Here is a 27,355-nt window from a genome sequence, read left to right on the forward strand (position 1 = left end):
ACTGTGGAATAAGTGTGTACTATGAGGGGTCACCTGTTAAGCAGGTTACTGACACACCATAGAATGAGGTCAAGGCAGCCAGGGCTGTGAGCGATACAGAAACAAAAGTGTTAGAAGAACAGCCAAAAGACCTGGTGAAAAGTAGTCTTATCTCCTGACAAGCTCCTCTTACCCAATGCCCTCCTCACATGCCCATTCTCTGGCCAGCTCAGGCCTCTCCTCATTTCCCTAATGTGACATCCATTTTTAAGCCTTCATGCCTTCGTCACAGCCACCGACCACATGAGAATGACCATTGCTTGATTTTTCATCACTCTAGATCTTTCTTTCATAAGAACTGAGTTGGCTGCCACTTCTTCCAGGAAACCTTTCTTTATACCCCTAGTCAAATTATGCCTTCTTCCAACTCGAAAGAGAATACCTGAAATTCCAACTCTCATTTTGTTGGCCTGGCAGGAGTTAGTTTTTTAGAGTTTTTGTTTTGTTGTTGTTGTTTTGAGACGGAGTCTCGCTCTGTTGCCCAGGCTGGGGGGTGGTGGACTGATCTCAGCTCACTGCAACTTCCGCCTCCCAGCTTCAAGCTAGTCTTCTGCCTCAGCCTCCTGAGTAGCTGGGATTACAGGCATGTGCCACCACACCCGGCTAATTTTTGCATTTTTATAGAGGGGTTTCACCATGTTGGTTAGGCTGGTCTCGAACTCCCAACCCCGTGATCCGCCTGCCTCGGCCTCTCAAAGTGTTGGGATTACAGGCATGAGCCACTGTACCCAACCCAGGGGTTAGTTTTTTACCCACCTCATCTCCCCAAACATTGCACATTCTTTGAAGAAAGTGATCTGCCCAGTTCCTGCCTATTCCCCAGGCATGCATGTTGCAGGTCTGCAATACACATCTGTTGAATGGTTTAAAATGACAGAATCGCTTTTGTCTGAGTAAAGAAGTAGATCCATTCTATGGGAGTCCAGAGGCCAACTAGGACCCAAGGGGAGAAGTTCCAAGGATGGAAGATTTTAGCTCACCAGGAGAAGACTTTCTAACTGTGGTTTGCAGTGTCACAGGAATCCCTGAATTGCATCACTAAAAGGGTTCAATCTCAGGCAGAAAGGCTTCTCCAAGCAGGCAGATGTATGTGTATAAGTTTCAGGGATTCTCATATACCTACATGTCTGAGAAAACCTCGTGGTTCTGGTTCACAGTGATAGCTGCCCTCTCTATGGACTTGACCACACAACCCCCAGAGGAAGAAGACAGAGCTGTACACATCCTGATGTTCCTGAATTTAATCCTCAGCTTGCTCTTGCCCTCTTCTAAGAAAAGGAGCATGTGGGGGCAGGTGAGTGGGGATGTGGGGCTCAGGAGTATGTTTACCACATCTCCCAAATGACCGTCCTCTCAGAAATACATGGGGGCGTGCAGCAAGAATGTAAGGTATCTTCTGAGGGGGAGGGAGAGTCCACAACAGCAGTTGCATGTTACTCAGAACCTGATGCTTAATGTGGAAACGCTGACCTTCACACGAGCTTACCACGAGGAGTGTCTCTACTATTTTTGCTACATACAATTAGATTTTGATCTGTGTGGATATTGCTCTGGTTGCAAAATAACTCTATTTAAAAACCATCAGAGAGACTTGAGAAAAGGCTTGTGAAAGCATCATGATACACACAGAAGAGAGCGACTTCCTATCCTTGAGAGATGGGAATTGAAAAGAAATGACTGTTTACCTCCATGCATAGCATCAATACGGATCTTCAGTCGGTTTGGCCCAGAAAGTAGTTCTTTCAGTGCACTGAAATCAAAGATGTTTCTCAGCATTGTAGCATATGCTTCCACCGAATCCACAATTTCCACTGTGAGAACAAGCAACATTAAAAGATGGAAGGACTAACCACATTTAGAAAGATTATATTCTGATGTGATTATATGGCTGTAAACCTGCTATTGCTATTTTAAAGGGACAATTATTGAACAGCTCAAATAATATGACTGTTAAATACTATCCAATACTACCAATAGTTATCCAACACTAACAATTTTCCTGAGAGGTAAATGTTATTAGTCCTATTTGATAGGTGAGGAAACTCAATGTGTGAAGCGTTAAGAAACTTGCCCACACAGCTTGGATGAGGCACACAGGGGATTTTCAACAGAGGTTGTATAAATTCTGCTAGGCCACCACAGTGCTTCCCCATTCATCATTTTGAGAGGTGTGTTTTGGTGTTACAGAGAGCAGAAAATATAATGCCTACTTTTAGTTCCTTTTCTTTTTCCAAGTCCATTGTCATCAAGACTTAATGGTACTAAGTGGAAAAAGAAATTTTTTAATGAATCACTTTTCACATGTACTGCTTAAGGAATAAAGCAAATATAAGAACTTAGTATTGTTGTTCTTGTTGAATATTCAGGGCTTCTGAACATTTTCAAAACTGTTGGATATTCAGGGGTTCTGAACATTTTCAAAATATGAAGATTTTAAGAAACTCTCTAGTGGTATCTTCTGAACCTCAAGAATGTCTTCGAGATGCATCAAAGTGGCACTTTATCTTTGTTAGTATGCAATTGTCAGCTTTCCATGAGTAGGTTGAAACAAAAAATGCAATCCATCCTTTGGCCAGGAACTAACTGACTAATAAAATGCATTCCATAAAGTTGCAATTCAGAAGAAAGAATACACGTTAGGGCAAAGTCAAAATGCAAGTCCATTGCCAATCGTCTCATCCTCATTTTATTAATCTGAATACTTTTATAAACGTTTATTCTGTCAATTATTATAATACCTGGCATTCAACAACAAAATGTTAGCCACAGCTGCCTATGTAGAGAGTTGCAATTTGGTCCCCCCAAAATGGTCTGATTTATTTTACTGAATGAGGACAACTAAAATGGAAAATGTAGGGTTGCGAATCATTCAAACCTGAGTTGAAGTCCTGGTTTTGCCATTCATTGACCATGACCTTGAGCCTGTTACTTAACCTCTCTCAGCCTTTGTTTCCTCATCTGTAATAATGAATGCTGACAGTGCTGCCCTGACAGATCTACTGTGAGAATAAAATGGATTAATGTGTGTAAAGACCCTGGTATGTAGCAAGAAGTCAATGAAAAGTTAACTATGAATGTAATCTTACAGGTCTTCTAGTCAAGGCATGAAAACTAATGCCTAGAGTGTTGGAAATGACTTACCCGATGTCATGCAGCTGATCCCTGGCAGGGCCCAGGGAGCCCAGGTCTCTGGACTCCCAAACCTAATTCCAGACTCGTTAATTAACTAACACTTGCAAAGCTCACAGACCACTCAAGGAAGTCTTTCCAAAGCTGAAGACCCTGTACTAAAACGTTGAAAGAAAAATCGCTCAACGTGGAAATAGGAGTGGGCAGAAAGAGGAGGAAAGTAAACATGCCTGTGAAGGGTTTGAACTTATTTTCCAAGTCAAACTGCTGCTTTCCGAGAACACCAAGGTCTACTTTCAGGTCAGGGCAAATTGCATATTCTTCAATTGTCTTGCTGATTTGGAAAATTTTATCAGTTATTGCTTCTGGAGCAGGACCTGGAAATCAAACCGCAAACAGTGGGTCACTTCATGCAGCTCACATGGAAATACAAAGAATCCAAAGCTCATCAGTTCCTCTTCACTAGCACATCTACCATTTCATCATTCAGCCAGCAAGGTGGCAGGATTTTTCTAAAAGAAAATATCATGTTAGGGATGAGTTGTACATGGCTCTTCATATTCAGGTACAGTCAAATGAGAAGCATTTCACTGTCACTGAAATGAAGCAAAGAGCACCCCCCTGCCCCCTACAAAGGATCAGAACCAAAACCCTGGTCTCCCCAGGCTCCAGCTATTGGTTTATCCTACTGAAGATAAACTTACCTGTCCTCAAAATGACAGCAAACTCACCTCCATTAGAAATATTGAATTTGATTCCAAAATCTCCATTGGGGCCCCCTGGGTTGTGGCTGGCTGTCAGAATGATCCCACCAATGGCTTTGATTTTTCTAATGATGCAGGATACAGCAGGGGTGGAGAGGATTCCATTCTGTCCAATAACCAAGCGACCAATCTAGGAGAAGAAATCCAGAACACACTCTTTAACATCAATACATCCAGAGTCACTGCTCAGAAACAACACCAAGATAACAGGCAGATGGACAAAATCATAATAATAATAATAATAATAATAATAATAATCTGTTAGACAAGAAAAGATTTTATTTAATAAAAATCTACAGCTTGGATGTCTCCACCATATTACTGAAGCAGAATCAGCAATGTTGAACAAATTCCTTCAGATGGTTTTTGGGACTTTGTAGTTTTAGAAGAGTGTGTGGTCTGTGTGCACTAGAAGGCTCTGGCATGAAAACACAGCATATTAAAAAGAGCCTTTCCAGATCAGGTTCGCAATGTGGATACACTGAAAGAATATGAGAAAACCCCAATTTTTATCCAATTCAATCATACTTTCAATCCACAACGGGAGAAAAGAAAAGGTTTAGCTAGTTAAAGGGATTCTGCCCAAAGACAAGGCTTTTTTAAAGTAAAAATCTTTTTGAAGTAAAAAAGGCAAATTTTATGGCAAGATTATTGAAAAATGACTCATCAATTTATCTTTCCAGTCAAGCTTGGCTTTTTCATATAGTGGGTTTCCTCAAAGCAAGACACACATACTCCTGTTACAGTGTACCTGGGTTACCTCCTGGGCCTAAGACAAGAATGCTGGAGTTATTCCTGAGTAAACCAGTCAGAACGACCTACATGAAAGGGCGACAGGTGGGACTTCTGTTGCGTTCTTAACTTACCTTTCCATAGCTCTTACTGATGGTGAAGTACCGCTCCTAAATCTTTTTTGCTAAAATGACAGTAATTTATATCTGTTTCAACATGACTAACGTTGGAAAAGAAGGTTGAGGTGTTGTCAGTTCCTCTTAAAAAACAGGGATTTTTTTACATTTTCCGTTTGTTATTTCTTTTTGCTTCACCCAAGATAAATATGATTGAAGAAACAACTTGATGGTGGAAGATGTGTTTCTAATGTTGAGAATGTCCATGAGATACCTGGATTTCCTGGGGAGAGTTTCTCTGGGACTGTTGGCTCTGCCACCCTTCCATAGCTCATTGAAAACTGTCAACAACCACCTCCCAGGAAGCAGCTGGTTCACTTCCGACCAGCCACCTCCCAACCACCTCCCAGGAAGCAGCTGGTTCACTTTGTTACCTCTTGGCTCTCATATGTTGATCTCTGAACAATTTTTGGTATAGCTCCCCTAATATATTGGTTATATCCTGCCTTCCCCAGGAAATGGTAACCACCAGGGTGGATGCTGTCAGTAGGTTGCTTTTTAGACTATAGGAACCTGTAGATAGTGTGGAATCAATACTGATGATTGTTATGGAGCTACAGAGTGCTTTCTACATCCCACGGCACTTTTGATCCATTCCCACATTTGCTCCTCCCAAGTACCACTGCAAACATGAGGAAGCTGAGGTCCAGAGTTATCATGATCCTGCCCATTCATTCATTCTTGCCTCCATCCAGCAGCAATAACAACAAGCATTAATGGAAAGGTGCTATGGCAGACACTGGCATAGATGACATGACAAGGCCACACAGCACATTAGTGGCCACGGTGGGGGAAAGTATTGAAACCTCCTGACTCAACACAGTGACATTTCACCTTCCAGCAGTTTCCAGTGTGGTTGTGGTGAGAATAAAAGCCTATATTCAGGCAGTTCTAGAATGTCCATAGGAGGGGTTTAGGGGTGGCTTGTCGAGTTGTATTTACACACCAAGCACACCAATTTTTATATAGATTATATTTGGTGTGGAAGGAGAGGCTGATGATATTAAGCTACACCACCCATGTCACCCCTTAATTCTGCCATTCCTTATGGTGAGATTTGTAATGGTTCCAGGCTGAGGGGATTATGCCAGGGGTAAGAGTAAGAAGAAAATTTGAGAGATAGAAGCAAGATAGCTTCTCTCTTGAGCCCAAGAAGTAGTACATCTGGTGGAAGAACTCCCCTTCCAGATCAGGCTCTTTCTTGGGAATCACCCTCAGGAATATTGCTCTCAATCGGATACAGGGGAGACACTGCTCTATTACTCTCCTTCCCTTAAAGATGCCTGGACCACTGCAACAGCTCCTAACTCAATCTCCCCTGCCTCTCTCCCACATGAGTCTCTCTTGCTCGACCCTGGCTGGATCCATCTGACCTACTCAAACCCATCTAGTTCATCTTTCTAAGCCATAATGCTGTGTCCCTTTTCTGACCCCAAAACCTTCCCAGAAATTCTACTTCTAGGTATACACCTGAAGAATTGAAAGCAGAACGTAGACAGATGCTTAAACACCAATGTTCATAGCAGTATTACTCACAAAAGTCAAAGGGTGGAAAGAACGCTAACGTCTACCATGAGGTGAACGGATAAACAAAATGTTGTGTATACATAAAGTGGAATATTATTCAGCCTTAAAAGTGTGTGTGTGTGTGGGGGGTCCTGCCATATGCCACAAGATGGATGAACCTTGAGGACATTATGCTAAGTGAAATTTGTCATACAGCATTTCTCACAAAAGACAAATTGAGCCGGGCGCGGTGGCTCAAGCCTGTAATCCCAGCACTTTGGGAGGCCGAGACGGGCGGATCACGAGGTCAGGAGATCGAGACCATCCTGGCTAATAACACGGTGAAATCCCGTCTCTACTAAAAAAATACAAAAAACTAGCCGGGCGAGGTGGTGGGCGCCTGTAGTTCCAGCTACTCAGGAGGCTGAGGCAGGAGAATGGCGTGAACCCGGGAGGCGGAGCTTGCAGTGAGCTGAGATCCGGCCACTGCACTCCAGCCTGGGCGACAGAGCAAGACTCCATCTCAAAAAAAAAAAAAAAAAAAAAATACAAATTGAAAACTGTCAACCACTCCACTACCAACCACCTCCCAAGAAGCAGCTGGTTCACTTCAGTTACCTCTTGGCTCTCATATGTTGATCTCTGGACAATTTTTGTTGTAGCTCCCCTAATATATTGGTTATATCCTGCCTTCCCCAGGAAATGGTAATCACCAGGGTGGATGCTGTCATTAGGTTGCTTTTTAGACTGTAGGAACCCGCAGATAGTGTGGAATCAATACTGATGATTGTTATGGAGCTACAGAGTGCTTTCTACATCCCATGGCACTTTTGATCTGTTCCCACACTTGCTCACATTTGTCACAAAAGACAAATGCTATATGATTCCACTTACATGAGGTATTTAAAGAAGTCAACACCATAGAAACACAAAGTACAATGGTGGTTGCCAGCGGCTCAGAAGAGGGAAGGATGGGGAATTGTTCAATGAACATAGACTTTCAGTTTGGCAAGATGAAAAATTTCTAGAGATATGTTGAACAACAATGTTTCGTTAACATTACTGAAGCATACACCTAAAAATGGTTAAGATGGTAAATTTTATTATGTGTTTTTACCACAATTAAAACTTTTTAAAGAATTTGTCACTGTACTCTAAGATGACATTGCAATCTATAGGTATGGATGTGACTGGAAGGACATATATAGGATAATTTTTTTTCTTTTCTTTTTTTTTCTCATGTGACTGCCAGATCATAAGGATAAATATTTTTTAACTCAAAAAAAAAAAGGGAATAAAATTCTGACACATTCTACAGCCTGGATAAGGCTTGAAAACATTATGCTAAGTGAAATAAGCCAGATGCAAAAGGACAAGGATTGTCTGATTCTGCTTCTATGAGGGAAGTAGAATAGGCAAATTCATCGAGACAGAAAGTAGTACAGAGGTTACCAGAGGCTGGCGGGAGTGGGAATGGGAAATGATTGTGTAACAGGTACAGAGTTTCTGTATGGGATGATTTTTTTAAAAAGGTTCTGGAGATGGATAGTGGTGATGGTTGTACAACATTGTGAATGTAATTAATGCCACTGAACCATACACTGAAAATGGTTAAAATGGTAAATCTGATGTTATGTATATTTTACCTTTCCTGGCCCCCAAGGTAGAGATAACTCCCTCAGCCAGGCACTAAGAGTCCATTCTCAAATGGCCTCCCCTGCCTGCCTTCCTTTCCCACGACTCCCTTCCTTAAAACTCATGCCTCCCCGCCAAAACGGGTACTTCGTTGTTCCCCAAACATCTAATAGTCAAACACGGCAAGGAGTAAACTTTAAATATTCCTTTTAACTGAAAACAGGGCTTGGTATTTTCTTAGGTTTCATTAAAAACCAAGTTCCATTTTCTTTGTCCTGTAATCATGCACATGGGTCCTGCTCTTACCTCTAAACTTACCTCTCGGTTGAGAGCTCTGGGGACTGAATGAGATATCAATATTCTAAAAGGGGCCCATCAATATCTTATTTTGTGCAATAAAATGTCCTTCAAAAGCAGAGAGCTCTATATAAATAAAAATGAAGAGAAACTTATAACCCATAAATGCACCAGATAAAGTATGGTAAAGGGAAAAAAATAAAATGATCTCCATTTAGCTCAGTGGGCTGAAAAGCCCTCCAAGAATCAGCTTATGGGCACAGTGGCTATTAATGAAGATAAGAAAGGAGCATTAACTTTTGTCAAAATCTGTGGCAATAATTATCCTTCCTTTAGATTTCCTCCCTGCAGCCCTACCCGCAATCAAAGGCATGTTAAAACAGTCAGAATGTAGGATATGTTAGACAGAGAAGAAATCAAACCCTTTAGAGTTTCATAGGTTTAAAGTGCATCAGATTGAAGTGCTTTATCAGTCCACTAATGTTTTAAGCAATTCAGTTGGTTAGCATGAGTGTTTTAAATGCAGTGCTATCTTTAATAAGGTGGCTCTCACCTCTAAGCTTACCTTGAAAAGACTTGAAAATATTCTTGGGCTGCCAACAGCTCTAACAAATAGGCAGCTACCATATTTAGTCAATTATTATCATTTAAATGTATTATTTAGTAAACCTTCAGAGGGCAAATCTGAGAAAGTCTGTAGAGTCTGCCTGAATTACACATTCCTACCACCTCTTCCACATCCTTCAGCTCCACACAAAAATGAAATGGAGCCAAATATATCACAGCAAAGGGGACAGGGTACCAGATCCACTCAACAGTCTAGATATATGCGGAGAAATAATGTTCCATTCGTTCCCTCTCCAAAGATTAAAAGCATCTTAATACCATTCCCTTTGCAGCTCTCCTCAAAGAAAAAATTTATGGCATGTCACATTTTATCTTAAAAATGTGTATGCTTCATAATAATTTCATATTTGAGTGCTTTATCAGCAACTTTTACATGAGAGGCATTCAGATTCTGAAACTGAGTATCAGGAAAACTCTCATTATAAACAATAGGATCTACAAACACTTAAATTTCGTGTGGTGGTACATTTTATTTTGTTTTGCTTTGTTTTAATTTGGCTTTCGCAAACACACCTGCTCAGCGTACTTTGAAAATACACTGAAAATGAATGTCTAACACATTTAGTTGCAATACTAAATTTTATCTTGTCAGAATCAGAATCTCTTCCAGAGAAGAAATACAACAGATTTTAAAATTTGCAGGTACTGAAGGACTATGTGCTCCAACCAATTGCTAATCATTATCTAAAACACTAAAAATATATTTTTGGTCCCTGAGAGGAATTTGCAGAGCAAAAAACATCAATGTTCTGATGCCCACCTTCCTGTAAACCAGTGGGCTGTGCGAACTGTTAGATTATCAAGATCAATGCTTTCTGGTACAATATTCCTTCTCATTTGCTTAATCCAGCCAACACGGTTTTCCATGATGCAGAGGTTTAGCAGAGCCTCCTCATACTATAGTCTTACAGGAGTTATTATCTCTACCCTGCTGCACAAATTCACCATGCACAGGGCTTCTTTGTGTCCAAGGTCATTATAAGCAGGTGCCCCTGTAACAGGTCCTCTCGAAAGGCTCACACCTAACATTTTCCAACCTCCTCCTAGCATTTCTGCATGACTACCAGGATCCATAAACAACAGCATGCCCTGGCTTTTGTTTTCCTGTTTGACAAGTGACTGAACTTCAACAAGAAAGCCATTGAAAGAAAACAAAATCCTCTTCTCTCCACCATTCAGTAGAGCCCTCTTACATAGGACAGGGTGCCCCTTGAAGCTAGTTAGAATGTAGATAAAACAGCTTAAGACCGGCAGTGTGCTTTAAACGTCTAAAAAGCAACAGGTACTTTGTCGAGCAATAGAACAGAGCATAATACCTAAGAAGCTGAACTTAACATTCCTGTATCCCGGTGTGGTTAATGTAATTTCTCAAGTATTTTCACAACATACAATCACTAAAGTTACAATGAAACTTAACCGGATGTTAGTAGAATTGAAGTGTATACCACATATAAATCCTTGTACATTTGTATACTTCTGTAAAATTAAGAGGTTATTTGGAGAGCCAGAAACATAACAATACTTATCATATACCCACCCCATTGGCAGCTGCCATCTGCACTATCGTTTCTATTGCTGATTTATTAAAATACCGCCCATCTCCACCAACCACCAGTGATGATCCCTGGCGATCTTTTAGGTCTATGGAAAAGAATATACTCTGAATGAAATTCTCCAGATAGCATGGCTTTTCCTCAAAATAATAGGTTTTCTTCCGTAATCCACTTGTTCCTGGTTTCTGATCGTGGTAGGGAGCTGTAGCAAAAGTCAACAAAGGGAGAGGACCTTCTTCCATTTTTCTATACGTCCCAGAAATCCATTCTTCAAAATCACTCATCCTTCACTTCCACCGACTGGCTCAGTGAGGGTGTCCAGAAAGCAGTCAAGGGACTCCAAAACAGGTCTGTCCAACCTGAAGCTGCAACAGTGTCGTATGAGTAACTAAAATAGAGGGTTTGCCTGGACGATCACTCTCAATGAGAAAGCTTGGTTAATTCCTTGTTTTTGTCCCTTGTGAACAAGTTAAGGGCCACACACCCACTCGCACCCACACACAAAGCAGGTCTTCAAAGTTGTTTTGATGAGGACACTTCTGCCCACTTAACCAAGCCAAATACCCTTCAATTATTTTTGTCTCATTTCCCCGTTAGGGTAGAGATAGCTCCAAGGAGTGCTGCATGCAGCCGACTTCAGTTGTAAACACCAGGTGGCTGCCAGGCTCTACAATCAGAGCCCAGGCAAAGAGGGCAAAAGCAGTCCCACGAAGCAGGTTTGTGAACAAGACACCCTGGTGTGGCTCTCACTGCTCCTGCCACCCCTTAAACCAGAGCCTCTCTGGGCATTCATCTCTGAGAAGGCCATCTGCAGCTAGAGTTGCTCCATGCCACCTAGCAAGCTAAAGGTCAATCTTAAAATGGAAGTGAGGGAGCTCAAGTTACCCCTGGTTTTCTTACATCACTGTCATTTTGATACCTAAGAAATTTTTTTTACTTCACACATGCAATCTATCAGGAAAAAAATCATCTAACAGATTTATTCATTGGCGACCAAAGATTTAACAAAATAGTGTTCAGTTCTAGAAAAACAGATACCTCCAAAGTTGCCCTGAATAACCAACAGCTTGGTCATTCCTTTGAATAGACAAAAAAGCAGGCATGAGGATGCACCAAGTCCTTAAAAATGTAAGCAAAACACGGAAAAATATATATATATATGTTTTTCTGAGTGCACAGGTTTGGATCAAGTTATTATTTAGAAAAATATGAACATAAGATTTTTAAAATTTTTTCAGTTTTAAGTGTACTTGACTTTTAACAAAATGTTTTTAGGGAAGCAGTTTAAGTCCTTTGTATCTGAAGAGTCTAGGATGTTTAAAAACATTTTACCTAAGTAAATTTCATATCCAATTCCATTTAATCCCCAAGATTTTATTACTGATCTATTTAAATACAAACATGTGTGTTCTCAGCCAGCCATGGTGGCTCACACCTGTAATCCCAGCACTTTGGGAGGCCAAAGTGGGCAGATCACCTGAAGTCAGGAGTTCGAGACCAGTCTGTTCAACATGGTAAAACCCTGTCTCCACTAAAAATACAAAAATTAGCCAGGCGTGGTGGCGTGCACCTGTAGTCCCAGCTACTTAGGAGGCTGAGGCAGGAGAACTGCTTGAACCTCGGAGGCTGAGGTTGCAGTGAGCCAAGATGGTGCCATTGCACTCCAGCCTGGACAACAGACCACGCATGCACTGAGGAATTAAGGTTTTCGAGGGAAAAGTGAATCATCCCTTGAGCAACAAAATCTGAGTCTTTTTATACTAACTTGTCAAGCAGCATCTGAAAGTAGACATGCACTGGTAGCTGCCAACTGCCCTCTGTCAAGAATGCGCCTGTGTTCCAAGGCTGCTCTGCAGAAGACCAGCAGGAATAATGGGCTCACGAGTGGAAAGTAGGCCACTGGCAAGGGAGCCTGGCCCCCTTCAAATGACAAATGGGCCTGGCCCATGTGCAGGAAATACCTCGAGACATAACATTAACACAATTCACAAAACACATTTATTACGTTGAAAACCTGTCAGGCAAAAGACAACTACTTTTTATAGCTTATTTTGGGCTCTTAATTTGTTTTAAAAAGTCAAATTCTTTAGAAATTAATTGAAAAAGCAAGCATGCTTTATTAACAGTTTACATAACCACTGTTTTTCTACTATAAATGATTTTCTAAATTCCTATTTTGTAAGTTCTGTGCCAAGTTTTCTCTGGTTTTATATGGGCTTGTAAATTAGGCTGGCATGTGTGTCTTGACATATTCGATAATAGATCCAGATTTATGAAATGTCACTCCAATAATCTTTTCTTTGGAATAACAGAGCAACCAACCACGTAATTGGTAGTTTTCTTAATGAGATCTTGAAATCCCAGGGTAAATTTGGGGGTACTTGGGCACAAGGATGTTCCCACATCCCATACCAAAGCCTCTCTGCCCACATAATATACCACACTCCAGCATGGTCTCTGCTGGCAGCCTGCCAGTCTCTCAGTGAAGTTCTTTCTGAAGGCAGAACTATGAGAGCAACATTTTAAGCAATGACACATGCCAGGCATGGTGTTTGTCAATATGCAATACTACACCAAAAGGACATAATCCTTGCCCTAGAAAAGCTTCTATTCTAAAAATGGGCCTGATCATAATTTTATGAACACTACAGAATTCAACCCCATATAAAAATATTACCAGAAGCAGCAATGTTAGATGGACTGTGAAGTATAGTAAAAAAGAAGAGACATTAAAAACATTAAGCTTCCTAAGACACTCAGACTAAGTGGGGCAGCTATTAAGAAACTCATTTGTTTCAGCTCTCCAGCAAAGGTTGAACTTCATCTTCAGAAACGTTACTGTCGAGCATAGCGAACCCAATTTGGCCTAATGAATTCGCCTGCATTGCCAGTACTCCTTCACAATGACACAAATTACATTTAAACCATATGGGGGATTTAAGGATTACTCCCTTCAGACAAGGAACTTTCATACTGGTCTTGGGCCCAATCAATTTCACAATGGCAGAGTTATGAACCCCTTCGCTCCCAGCCTCACAAAGACTCCAGCTCCCATTCGCATCAGCAGTGATACCTTCCCAGTAGAACACAGCAGAAACCGTAGACTTACCAATCCTTTATTCACTCTTTCTTTTCTATGTTTCTCTAAAAAATATTTAATGGACAGTTAATAATGATGTCCCAGGCCCCATAGGAGGGCTGGCCTGAATGGGTTCACCTCTTCACACCGAGTTCTTTTTAGCAAATGTCCCAGGAGTGGGCATAAGGGATGGACCTGATAACCCTATTTCCAGGCATAAGCACTAGAAAGAAAGGCAGAAATTTGGCTTAAAGCAGCAGGGTTAATCAGACCCCCAGCTCAAGGCCCTATGGTTGTGATAGCTGCAGGTGCCTGTTACAGACGGCTTGAAGTTTGTCCCCAAGAGTGAAAAACAGTCATTCATTTCTCCAGCTACCAGTAACTAAGCAGGTAGTAAATGCTCAGCCCCAGGCAAGGTACTGCATTCTAATGGAAAGGGCACAGGTTTAGCGGCCAGACACAACTAGGGCTCAAATCTTTCACTGTAAAATGTATGAGAGGTACAATCTACAGCAAGTTACTTAACTCATCTGAGCCTATAAAATGGGGATAGCTCTGAAGGTTGTTCGGAAAATTGAAAACAAGTCACATGTGAAAACACCCGATACCGAGCCTGGTATAAGGTAAATCATTGCCAGCCCCTCGTCCCTCTGGGCCTCAATTTCCTCATGAAATCATACCTCTCTCCCAAGGGTTTTGTGAAGATTGCCTCACTGAATGTCTAGGAAAGCCTTTATGAACTGGAAAATGATGTAAAGATACAAAATTTTTTTTTCCACGTTCTGAGTGGGGTTGGAGATAGAAACAAAGGGGGATGGGCCTCTGTCCTCATAAAGTTCACATCAGAAAGGAGCCATCACAGCGTGGTGGCCTTGGTGCTATCCTGAAGGTGTATTTACAGAGTTGTGGCTCTCAAGAGGTTGCAGTGAGAGGTATGAGACTGGAGAAATAGTTGGGGCAAGTCTATGGAGCCTTGTGAACTGTACTAAACTTTATTTTGTAAGTGCTGTAGAGCTATGGAAATTTTCAAGCAAAAAGAATATAAACCAATATGTTTTTGGAAAGTTGACTGGCTGGCAGTGGTGCCTTGAATAGCTTGGAGAAGGAAGACCGGAAAAAGATTAACCAAGGCTTGCAAAAAGGGTTCCATCCTTAGCTGGGTTGGCTTTGAGGGTCCCAGTCAATGTGATCTCGTCCAGCACCATTCCTCTGCCAGCTTTCTACATACAACTTCAACTTTGAGTTCTTGGCCCAGTTGGAGCACTGATTTCTTTTTTCCTCTCTCCTACCGTGAAGATACTCCTTGAACAACCTCTTTCCTCTGACCCTTTTTCCATACTGTGCTTTCTACTCATCCCCTCCCTTCTCTGAGAACTGTCCCCCAACTATTCCATAAGAGTGAAGGCCTGGGGCCATGTCTCTACTCCAGGACTCTGACTCCAGGCCATGAGCAAAAGGGGTAGATACCTGACTAAAGCTGGACCACTCATGTTTTCTCTCCTTGGAATCTAGAATTGGGACTCAAAAGTGTACTAGTCAGATTAGGTTAGCCCTTGAACCAGAAAGACAGGTAAACTTATGAGCTGTGGGCCAAGAACAGTTGAGTCATGAGAATATCCACAGAACTGCTACTAGCCTGACAATATGTGAGAGTCCGTGACAGCTATGCAGGATCCGACTCTGGATCACTCATACATCTCTAAGAGTTGTGGATCCGAGATACGGGAAGAATCAGAAAAGAATTCAAAATAGAATCAAGCAAAAAATAGGTTAGATGAATCTTCTCACATAGGTGGGGCTTGCAGATTCATCAGACCTGAGAATCGGGGAACAGGGGCTGGGAACACAAGCCACTGGAGACTTCCTTTTGGCGCTACTATTCTGGACTCGGTGCCTCCACATCCAGACCCTTGGCCAAGCCACACCTCACCCAGCTGGTGTCACCCCAATTCAACTGGAAAGGTAACCCCTCATCACTTCAGGTGAGAGAATGGTTTTTTAAGTTGGCATTTTAAAACATACTCTCTTAAAATTAAGTGTACAGATGATGAAGTATATCACATAGGATACAAATAATAAAATAAACATAGTATTAATAATTTTGGAATAAGTGGGGGAAAACTAGGTATATTTGGTATTTGAAATACATTTAAGAAATGTGGGATATGAGTTTATCTAAAGATTAGCCGTGTGGGTCCAGTTCATAATGTGCAGGTGGTGTTACTTATTTAGACAGGATTTCAAGTTTAAGGAGGTATTAGAAGAATTTTATTAAAATTATAAACATTAGTGGAACATTCCAGAAAACTTGGACTGTATTATATTTATAACTTTAAGTCATTAGATGCAGACAGTATACTGTAGTACTTGAGGGAATAGACTCTAAGGCCAAAGAGACAGGGTCTGAACCCTTATTCCACCAGTTACTAGTAATATGATCTTGAAAAAGTTACTTAACCTCTTTGTGCTTCCATTTCCTCATCTGCCAAGATGGAGATAATGGTAGCAGCTCTATTTTACTTGTTGTAGTCATGTTTGAATGAAGTAATTTACAGATAGTTCTGAAACCAGAGCTGCTATATATGCCCTATACAAGGATCTGCTGTTATTATTTGACTACATGAGAACAACTTGAATACTTGAAAAGTTTTCCTTATTAGACAAGGAATTTTAGAAGAAAACAAATATTTGACTTAAAAATTTGAAATATTCATAGATACTTGATTAAATGAGTTTGTAAAAAAATAATAATAATAACACAGTGAGAAACCTAACTTCCATTGACAAATGGGTCAGCAGAGAGAGAAGAAAATGAAACAGATGTGCTGAGATCAACAGGAGACGCTGCCTGGGTTCCTCTTGTTTCAGGGTCTTTTATTTATTTATTTTTTTTGGAGGCAGAGTCACTCTGTCACCCAGGCTGGAGTGCAGTCGTGCAATCTCTGCAACCTCTGCCTTCCAAGTTCAAGCAATTCTCATGCCTCAGCCTCCTGAGTAGCTGGGATTACAGGTATGTGCCACCATGCCCTGCTAATTTTTAGTAGAGACAGGCTTTCACTGTGTTGGACAGGCTGGTCTCGAACTCCTCACCTCAAGTGATCTGCCCGCCTGGTCTCCCAAAATGTGTCTCAGGGTCTTGAAGTCCATCTGCCCCACTGCCTGTGTCTCAGGGCTGCAGGAGACGCCCCTCTCTCTGTGTGCAGTCTTTGCACGTCAGGCTTCACGAGGGCTGACTGAACCCTAACTGGGCTTCTGTTACTTATAGCCACTTACATCTCTTTACAGGGCTGACCAGGGCTCCGTAAATGTTTAAAAACCTGGGTCCTGTTTGCCAGCTGGGTCCTGGGTCCTGTTTGCCAGCTGTGAGCCAGGCCTTACCTGCTGTCCCGTACAGGCAAGAAAAGGAAGAGAGAACACTTCCTCCCCTTCACCTTTGAGCTCCCTCAGTCCACAGCCAGCAGAGAGGCCGAGTACCATTTTCTGACTAGGGGACCGTGGGCAAGGGACATAGGCTCCTCGTGCCTCTATTTTCTCACCTTTGAAACAGGGATTGAAAGTAGTAGCTACTGCATAGATTTGCTGTATAAAGAGACAAGTGTTTACAAATGTAAAGAGCTTAGCACCAGCTGGTTCCAGTGCTCTGTGAGCCCTGCATAGGCATTAGCCTTTAGCACTACTCTGAATCTGAAAACATGCAGGTGTGTTTCACACCCAGCTATTGGGACGGGCCATTGGCTGTGTGCGTTTTAGTAGAGTTAGGAAATGTTCTCTAAAGAAAAGGAGAAAATACGTTAAAATTGGAAGAAGGTACAAGGTCAGAAGAATTACAAGGGCCAGATGGCTTAGAGCTCTATAGAATCCCATGTACACAAAGACTCCTGAAGTAGATTTGGAAATAAAAACAAACAAAACAGCTTCCTCAGAGAGTGTACAACCTTTAGCATGCATCAGTTGGCTGTCCATCTGTTCACCCATGCATCTACCCAACATTTCCTATATAAACCGATGTGTTGTATTCATTTCACCAAGCACTGTACACCTCAGGAAGACTCAAGCTGCCAGGAAACTTTTGGTGCAGAAGGAGAGACAGATAAGTCAACAAATCATTTTAAAATGGAGGAAAAAGTACTCATCTGGAAGCCTGCAAGAGAGCTATGAGCACTCAGAGGGCAAAGAGAAGCCATGGAAGGCATTCCCCATCTGCACAATTGCCATTCTGAACCCATGTGGTTACATCTGAAAACAACCTCCTCAATTTGAAGATGCGCAAGGCTTAGGAACCCCTTTTCATAAGTAAAGCACATGTGAAGAAGTCTCCTGTTTTATCAGAAATGACCCATATTCAACCATTTTGACCTATAAAAACAGCCATTTATATGGTTCATGTAACATTTTTCTATGTCTCTTTTATTTCCTTTTTGGAGAATTCTTAAGACAATCTGAATTTCAATCCCTTAAGAATATTCACTTGGCGTTAACAGAAGAACTCTCCCCATTCTAGCTTACCAGGAGCACAATTATTAAAATTCTGTGGTAAAAAGAGAATCAGTTAGACTCCGTCTCAAAAAAAAAAAAAAAAAAAAAAAAAAAGAGAATCAGTTAAGGAATCGCTTTATTTTCAAATCATTCATGGTCGTATGTTTCCCTCTTGTGGTGGAAAACGGAAAAACAAGCAAGATTGCCAGCAGCCTCATAAGGGGTTGAAGCAGTGCCTGCTTCACTCACCTCTGCCCAAAGCTGCCTTGCACAACTCTAGGGGCTCCCTTCACCAAGATCACAAGGGAAATTGTGCCCCTTTAAGTTTTGTGGCAGGCAGTGGTTGGCCCTCCATCAAATAATTAAAATATGGTGGGACTCTGGGGCTTTTAAGAAGAGGAGAGAACTCCTGACCTCAAGTAATCTGCCTTGAGGCAAAACCCCGTCTCTACTAAAAATACAAAATTAGCCGGGTGTGGTGGCAGGGCCTGTAATCCCAGCTACTCGGGAGGCTGAGGCAGGAGAATCACTTGAACCCCGGAGGCGGAAATTGCAGTGAGTCGAGATTGCGCCATTACACTCCAGCCTGGGTGACAGAGTAAGGTTGGGTCTCAAAAAAAAAAAAAAAAAAAAAAAAAAAAAAAAAAAAGGCCGGGCGCGGAGGCTCAAGCCTGTAATCCCAGCACTTTGGGAGGCCGAGACGGGCGGATCACAAGGTCAGGAGATCGAGACCATCCTAGCTAACACGGTGAAACCCCGTCTCTACTAAAAAATACGAAAAACTAGCCGGGCGAGGTGGCGGGCGCCTGTAGTCCCAGCTTCTCAGGAGGCTGAGGCAGGAGAATGGTGTATACCCGGGAGGCGGAGCTTGCAGTGAGCTGAGATCCGGCCACTGCACTCCAGCCTGGGCGACAGAGCGAGACTCCGTCTCCAAAAAAAAGAAGAAGAAGAAGAGGAGGAGAGAAATGGTGAGGTTATTTTCTGTCTGTCTCATTACTAAGATCATTTTCAATTATATGGTCTGGCCAAAATTGGACGTCCAGCTGTAAAGGACATGAATGAAGGTGACCACAAAGAGGGAACATCCTTTTCTATGGGGTCCCTGTAAGCCAGAGTTTCTATAAAATGGAGAGAGTGAAGCCTCCTTTAAAAGGTTCTGAAAGTAAATGAGGAAAAGTGTGTGTGAAATGCTTACCACAATGCCTGGCCATATAGTAGCCACTCAATAAATGTTATCCAAACTACTAAAAACAGAAAGAGGTATTGATAAGGACTGATCACCTCCTTCTAACACATCCGCTGATCTCGAAAGCAGGTAAGCCCAGGTAGGAGGGCACAGATGCAATGGGTTTATCTGTGAGATAAATACTGATTAAACATCCCCCATGGTCCAGGCACTGGGGGAATGGGACAGGTAGCAGAAGGAGGATTTAAAGATGAATCAAGTACAGTTCCTGCTCTAACCACTGGGCTCTGGAGTCAAACAGGCCTGAGTCTGAATCCTGGCTTTGCTCAAACCTTCTAGTGGTATATGGCCTTTCTGGCCTCAGTTTCTTTATTTGTAAAATAGTAAGGACAATGATGCTTGCTCAAAGGTTGCTGTATATAGTAGAAGATAAATTCAGTAGGCCACAATGTGCTGGGTCATGTTTCAAGTGCATTACAAGCATTAACTTATTTAATCTTCACAACAACTGTATAGGGGCTTATTACTCTCAGCACTTATCCTAGGGATAAGGAAAATGGGGGATACAGAGATTATGTCATCTGTCCAAGGTCAGGTAGACTGTGGAGATGGGCTTTGATTTAGTGAACTGTATATTGTTCATTTTACATATAGATTTGATTCGGCCAACCCAAGTGAGAAGGCTTGCTCTAAGAAGACACCAGCTCATACACAGTCTGTCTCCAGAGCACAGACACGTAACTATCATGCTACCTTTCCACGTAATGTAATATGCAGCCAGGTGAACAGTAAATACTCAATAAACAAAAGCTTTTAAAACAGCATGTGGGTAAATGTGGACATCTGTGGGAATTCCTGAGATGGACGGTGGCTCGTGGGGGCAGCAGCAAGGCATTCTCTCTTGGCCCCAATCAAGGCTTCAGTGAGAGCTAGGCTTTAGGGATATAAAAAGTTGGACTTTCACTTAAAAAGTTTAGGAACCCCTAGACTATAGTGCTAGATAACTATTAAAAGGGTCTTGAGGAATAGAGCACAGTGGAAATCCATGTTCAAATTCCAACTCTTGATACTCTTCAGTATCTTGGAGATCTTGGGCAAATCACTTAGCTTCTATTTCTGCATCTGTAAAACAGGCGTCTAAATACCAATCAATTAAGAGTTGTTGGAAAGATTATATGAGATCATGTAAAGCGCTCAGCACAGTGAATATCATTGCATGTAGGTTTCCATGCAGGCTTAATAACAACTCAGTGGTGTAGGATTCTCACTATTCCCATTTTACCGATAAGGAAACTGAGGATTAGAGAAGTTACATGAGTTGCTCAAGGACTCACAATAAATTGGAAAGGCAGGCTTCAATACCAGTTTTAATGCCAAAGCTCATGTTTCTCATCATCGGGCTATGTATGGCTCCTTTGGATGATCAAATTTGTTTAAACTTGAAGAAAATTAAGAGGAAATAGATCCCAAGTGACTCCCAAAGGGTTATTGCCCAAGTGCAAAGTATATGTGCTTTGGTGCCTGTACAAAACCCACCTGCATTTGGTGGAGAGACCATAGATGTCATGGTTGAATAGTGCACTACTCCCACCCCCTCAAAAAAAAAAAAAAAAAAAAAAGATATATTGAAGTCCTCACCCCAGGTACCTGGGGATGTGACCTTACTTGGAAATAGGGTCTTTGTAGATGTAATCAAGTTACAGCGAGAGCATACTGGATTAGGGTGGCCCTAAATCCAATGACAGGATTCAGGAGAGGGAAATTTGGAGACAGAGACAGAAGAGATACATAGGGAAGAATGCCATGTGAAGACAGAGGTAGAGATTGAAGTTACACTGCACCAAGGATCGCTAGCCACCACCAGAAGGTAGGAAGAGGCAAGGAAAGATTCTTCCCTAGAGCCTTCAGAGGGAGCATGGTCCTGCTGTCACCTCGATTCCAGACTTCTAAGCTGCCAGAAGTGCAAGAGAATAAATATCCATTGTTTTAAGCCGCACAGTTTGTTATGGCAGATGGCAGCCCTAGGAAACTGCTAAGTGCTAAAAAAAAAAATAATAATAACAATAATAATAGGCCAACTCCGTTTGCAGCAGAGCGGCTGCTCTGAGTGACAGGCACTCTGGGTAGACTATTCCCCTACCCTGCCCCCCAACCCCCTACACTTTTTCTTTGCTTCAGAGTGTTTGGTTTCTAGCACTAAGTAACCCTGCATGGGCCATGGCTCCATATGTACAAACAAGCTTCCTCCTCTGCTCAGTGGTGTGGAGAGAGAGAGACTGTATCTCACTCATTTTTAACCTCAGTACCTGGAATGGGGTTGGGCACATATAGATAGTCAATAAATGTGTGAGTAACTAAAATATTTAAGTGAGAGCATCAAAGGACCCCTGTAATTACTGTTTCTGAGCACGGAGGCGCGTTTTCAGGCAGTAGTCAGGAGTGGTTTCCCTCCCTGAGACCAACCTCAAATAGAAAATTACTCCCCTAATCACAGACAAATTCCCAAAGCACAAGGTGTCTGCAACAGAGGGCACTCCGCCTGGGAACTGGCATTCCAAGTAGTTTCAATAGCACAAAGTCTTGTGCAGCAATTAGGAACAGAACTAGAAACTGCAGTAGTGAAGGAAGTAGAGCTGGTTAGTCTGTGTGGTTGAGGCTGAAAGCTTACATTGCTTCCCAGGATATCTGCAGGCAGAGTGATGAAGGAGGGATCTTCATGGCGCTACTCAACATGAGGTAGAAAAGTGGTGAGAGTAAGAGAGAAATAGAGACCAATGCAAACAAAAGGAAAAGAGGGTCATAGCTGACCTAGCATCCCAGCCTCTTTCCTAATATTAGAGCAGTAGGATACAACACAACCACACTGTATGTCTAATTTTTTTTTTTTTTGCATCTGTAAATGTATAATTTAACTTAGTGAACATCAATCATTCTACATATGGGTTCAGGCCAGTTGACCCAAGTTAGAAGGCTTGCCCCAGTGAAGAGAGGAGGTCACACACAGATGGTGTTACGTGTCACGTAACCTGCTGGTTAAAGAAAGATAAGAGTCAAAGCAAACTGATAGAGCCTTTTTTTTTTTTTTTTTTTGGACACAGAGTTTCACTCTTGTTCCCCAGGCTGGAGTGCAATGGCGCGATCTCGGTTCACTGCAACCTTCGCCTCCCAGGTTCAAACAATGCTGCTACCTCAGCAGCCTCCCAAGTAGCTGGGATTACAGGCACGCACCACCATGCCTGGCTGATTTTTGTATTTTTAGTAGAGATGGGGTTTCACCATGTTGGCCAGGCTGGTCAGGAACTTCTGACCTAAAGTGATCCACCCACCTTGGCTTCTCAAAGTGCTAGGATTACAGGCCAGGCATGAGCTACCATGCCCAGCTCCTGACAGCCTTAATATGTTACTGGGCAAATACTTCAACCCAATCCTCCTTACAAATAGCATTTTCTTTTTTTTTTTTTTTTTTTTTTTTGAGACGGAGTCTCACTCTGTTGCCAGGCTGGAATGCAGTGGTGTGATCTCGGCTCACTGCAACCTCCACCTCCCCTGGTTCAAGCAATTCTCCTGCCTCAGCCTCCCGAGTAGCTGGGACTACAGGCATGTGCTACCACGCCCAGCTAATTTTTGTATTTTTAATAGAGACGGGGTTTCACCATGTTGCCCAGGATGGTCTTGATCCCTTGACCTCGTGATCTGCCTGCCTTGGCCTCCCAAAGTGCTGGGATTACAGGTGCCAGCCATCCTGCCCGGCCTACAGATAGCTTTTTAGGTTTTTGATCCTGTCTCCAAGATCCTCCCTTCCCTCAGGGCCATAAGAGAATTCCCAGGCTGGGCCATAAGAGAATACCCAGGCTGGGCCTTAGGATAATTCCCAGACTGGGCCTTAGGTTGGCCTGTATATAAAAGAAAGCCTTAGGGGTTAAGGACCTGTGTGATGGCAGCTGAGTCACTGGCGGCCTCCCTCTTCCCTTCCTGCAATGCTGGAGTTAGGATGAGTCCTGCTTTACAGTCTAAGGCTGTGGTTTTACTTTCTACAAGGACCTCCTTGTTTTGCAAGTGCTGCTCCCTCTACATAGAATGTCTTCTTCATACCCCCGTGTCTGCACTTTTTCCTGGCTTCCTCTTCATCATCCTTCAGGACTTGGTTTAAACACATCTCCCCTGGGAAGCTTCCTCTGACCACCCCTGCGTGTTCCCCTCCGTAGGGCCCTCAATACACCCTAACGAGGCACTTCTCATACTATATTGAAATGCCCACTTGCTGAGACTGTTTTACGCACTGCTGCATGCCCCAAATACACAGCACTGTATTGAGCAATAAGGAAATGCTCAGTAAATGTTTCAGGGATGGAAAGTACCCCCATCAAATCTCATTCAGGGAGGTTTCTGGAGCAAGTGTACCCAACCAACTATTTACCAGAACCACTATCCTAAAACCATAAGGGGTAGACCTGGCGTACAAACACCAAACACCGTAACCAGTACTTAAGCCACTCAGGATCAATTTTGCTTACTTTGGGGCTGGTTGCTTTGTTCTTTTGAGAAAAGTGAGTATCAGGCTGATGACATATTACTGAAAACCTAAAGTTATATAGAACAAGTTCTCCCTCCCCCAAGGCTCTGTGCATGAAACACTCTCTGTAAGAAAGACATTTCTGTTCTGAAATTTATAAGCTAACAGGTGTAGAGCATCTTGACAGGTCATTGGCAAATCGGGGAAGAAGAGAAGTTAAAATGAGGGGGTAATAGCTGGGAAACCTTTTGCAAGAAGTTTAAAGTGTCTGTATTTCCCATCAAAACCCCTCAACGTATTATTTTAATTTCACAAATGAGTAAAGAAGCGGCTCAAGCAATTTGCCCAAGATTAAACAGCTAATAACTAGCATGTCCAGGAATCAAACTCAGATCTCACATCAAAGATTATATATACTTTTAACATAAATTTTACCATAAAAGATGTAATTTTGATATTCTAGTAAGAGTCTCAAAATGGCATAATGCCTGTAATTTTTTTTTTTATTATTCTTTAGCATGTCTGAGTTTCGGACTTCGAGGGAACTAGACAAAACTGTGTGTAGAGATTTGTTTTTGGCAAGAGGCTTGAATTAGCCCAGTGGGGTGAGTTTCCTGAAGCAATAGTGGAGTTTTAAAAACAACCAAATAATTTATATTTGAGTTGCACCTTAGAGTTCACAAAACCTTTGTATGTACATTATTTCATTCAATCCTCATAAAATTCTCCGATATAGCAGATATTGGAATTAATCCCCCTTTACTGGTGAGAAAACAGTTTTAGATAAGTTAAGCAGAATACATGATATTGTACAGTTAATTATGAAACTGAGATTTGAAGCAAAGTCTCAAAGTCTTCACCTGCAAGCCACTACTATGAACTGAAGTTACGTGGTAAAATTAGGTAGCCACCAAGTGGCCTGACTTCCATTTGGAACCCACTGTAAGTTGAAAATACCATCAGTCAAAAATGTATCTGATCCATCTAACCTACCAAACATCATGGCCTAGCCTAGCCTACCTGAAATGTGCCCACAACACTTACCTTAGCCAATAGTTAGGGAAGATCATTGAACACAAAGCCTAATTTATAATAAAATGTTGGAAGATCTCATGTAATTTATTAAATACAGTACCCTGTATTGTACATTACTGGTCGTTTACCCTCAGGACCACATGGTGGACTGGGAGGTGCAGCTTGCTCCTAGAATATCATCTTGCATTTTGCTAGCCTGAGACAAGATCAAAATCCAAAATCCGAAGTATGGTTTCTACTGAATGTGTATCACTTCTATACCACTGTAAAGTTGAACAACTGTTATTCATCATTCCATGGTAAGTCAGGGACTGTCTGTTCTAGCATTCACACCATGTTGTTGTAACTACCCATGGAATGTCTGTCTCACCAGCATGAGCACCCTAAGCACAAGGACTTTGTCTTACTCATCCTATATCCACAACCACTATGCGCAGTGCCTGGCACACAACGAGTGTTTCACAATGCTTGTCAAATGAACATATCCACATGTCCCAGGAGGTTTCCAGAAATGTCAGCATACATTTCTTGCAGCTTCCCATCTGCAGCAAGACATTGGCCTGGGCCCAGTAACCATTCCACAGATCCATCCTGAAATATCCATCCTTAGCTAGCCACTGCTAGCTTGTGACTCAAACCAGGTGAAGGTCTCAGATCAGTGGGCCTGTGGCTGAGATTTACAGCAACTGTGAACCTCTGCCTGACAGATAAAGTCCAAGGGATAATGTGTGGACAGAGGCAGGATAGGACAGCCAAAAAGTGAGGGTGGGAGGAGGCACAAAGACCCTCCCTAGGCCCATCTTCTTGTCTCCTCCCTCTGCCCTCCAATGGCCTCAGTATTTGCAATAATCACAATAATCGTAGAATCATCAGAATCTTCTCTTTACTAACCACTTACAAGGTCAGACCCTACAATAAGTGCTTCGCAAATTTTATTTCATCCTCACAAGAATCCTTCAAGGCAGATATTATGATTATTCTTTTGAATACCACATCTACATATGGAGGAGCTATCTATGGCGAACTGTGGGATAAGTGATTTTCTCATGGACATGGATTTGAACACAAAGCAGTTGGAGTGAACTGTGTGGCCCAGCCCAGAGAGGAAGCTGGGCTTTCATGACAGGTGCCAATCTTATCCCTGATTCCATCTGAGTTTTCTACACTTATTTCCCTTTTGCTTCATTTCCAAATCTTCCTTTAAAATGCACTTCGTCTTGTTCCACAGAACACATTTTTCAAAGTCCCCATGGAGGTGGTGTAACCTAATAGTTTTATTGCTAAATCAAAAGGCCTTTCCCTGTCCCCACCCAGTTATGCCATCCCAGATCCATTTTCTGGCCTCTGAAGTCAGGGGACAATTTCACAGACTCGAGGTGGGCACTGGCTTAGCATTTGGTTTTCAGGTTCTGTGGTCTAGAGCTGACAGGATTCTCTTCCTCAGTCTGGGCTGGGTATTTGGCCATTTTGTCTGTTTGTATTTTAACAAACCTTCCCATTTTGTACAGCTCCTAAATGCCTCGCCAAAGCAGGTTTAAATGTTTACCAAAATGGAGGAGAACTGTAACCCCAGACCACTGCGGTAGGCTGCAGAAAGCAGAATGCTGGACTCTGCCTCGGCAAGAACTGTCTCCTAAGCTCCTCTCTACAGGTCAACGTGCTTGAACAGTATAAAATACAGTAACTCCCTTTAAACAGTTATGCCAGAGTAAATTCATCTCAATTAGCATTATCTCCTTCAAAACAATCACCTTGGGAAACAACATATTTATTCAAACAATGCTGACATCTCTCTAACTCTTTTAGTGGGGAACTGTTTTTACTGTCTGTGGCACTTTCTTTGAAAGTCCTCAGTCATGACAAATTTCATCCTTTGAGAGTAGATTTGAACTTTGGAAAAAGACAAAAATTGGCTGGAGCCATGTCTAATGAATAAAGTGGGTGATCAAATCTTGTTACATCACTTTAGGTGAAAAATGAGGCATGACTATAAAATAATGTGACTGGTTTTCCTAGGTGACCCATAAACCGACTGGCTGAAAGATAATTCCCATAGAGGAGTTTCAAATGCTTTCAGCACTAGACGCATCACTGGAGTGCACGCGCGGTTCCCAGAGCGGCGATTTGGCAGGGTACGATACTAATTTGGATATATAAGTTCAAATATATTTATAAAAAAAGAAATCTGATTGCTTACCCTCATGAAAATGAAGAAGCTATTCTCCTGGAGAAATGTCGCATCCTTTTTTTGACAGCCTGGTCTGCTGTGGACAGAGAGTCTGCCGAGAAAGACACACTCATCTCCTGCAGGACACCTTCGTCAGGCATACCACCCATCCCAGGCACACTCGTCCATCCCAGTCTGGCCCTGAGCTCCCACGGCCATCTCTTTTTCCTTTTGTGTTAGCTTTTATAACACCTAATGGTTACTGTCTGGTTTTGTATGTGTCAATCTTCCCCATTCAACTGGCGGCTCCTGGCGAATGAGGACATCTTTAACTCTCCGATGCTCAGGACAAGGCACGTAGAAGCATGGGATACTAATTCCGCTGCTCCTAACACAGCCCTTACTTTGCTTCTCATGCTCCTGTGCTTTCACTTGGTAAAT

General features: G+C 42.3%; 1 protein-coding gene and 1 long non-coding RNA gene across 7 annotated transcripts in view; one reads left to right on the forward strand and one right to left on the reverse strand.

The window, feature by feature from the left end:
• The window catches only part of PGM1 (phosphoglucomutase 1), a 65,842-nt gene that overhangs the window by 26,839 nt on the left and 11,648 nt on the right, over positions 1–27,355 (reverse strand). For 3 of the 6 annotated variants that reach the window (XM_065521229.1, XM_065521224.1, XM_065521218.2), the window contains exons 1-4: positions 10,443–11,255; positions 3,900–4,062; positions 3,399–3,545; positions 1,725–1,850 (exon numbers count right to left, since the gene is read on the reverse strand). In XM_065521229.1, coding sequence (XP_065377301.1) covers positions 1,725–1,850; positions 3,399–3,545; positions 3,900–4,062; positions 10,443–10,742 — 736 coding nt within the window. In that variant the 5' untranslated portion in view covers positions 10,743–11,255. Of the gene's footprint in view, positions 1–1,724; positions 1,851–3,398; positions 3,546–3,899; positions 4,063–10,442; positions 11,256–27,355 lie in introns of those variants that run through there. The other 3 variants (XM_074004945.1, XM_045369714.2, XM_065521223.2) reach the window with 1 other exon arrangement.
• Positions 1,212–26,931, forward strand: LOC135965171 (uncharacterized). The gene is made up of 2 exons (XR_010578065.1): positions 1,212–1,333; positions 26,764–26,931. It is a non-coding gene; the product is annotated as an uncharacterized lncRNA (long non-coding RNA).

This window comes from Macaca fascicularis, chromosome 1 (genome assembly GCF_037993035.2).
Source record: "Macaca fascicularis isolate 582-1 chromosome 1, T2T-MFA8v1.1".
In the NCBI taxonomy this organism is placed as follows: domain Eukaryota; kingdom Metazoa; phylum Chordata; class Mammalia; order Primates; family Cercopithecidae; genus Macaca; species Macaca fascicularis.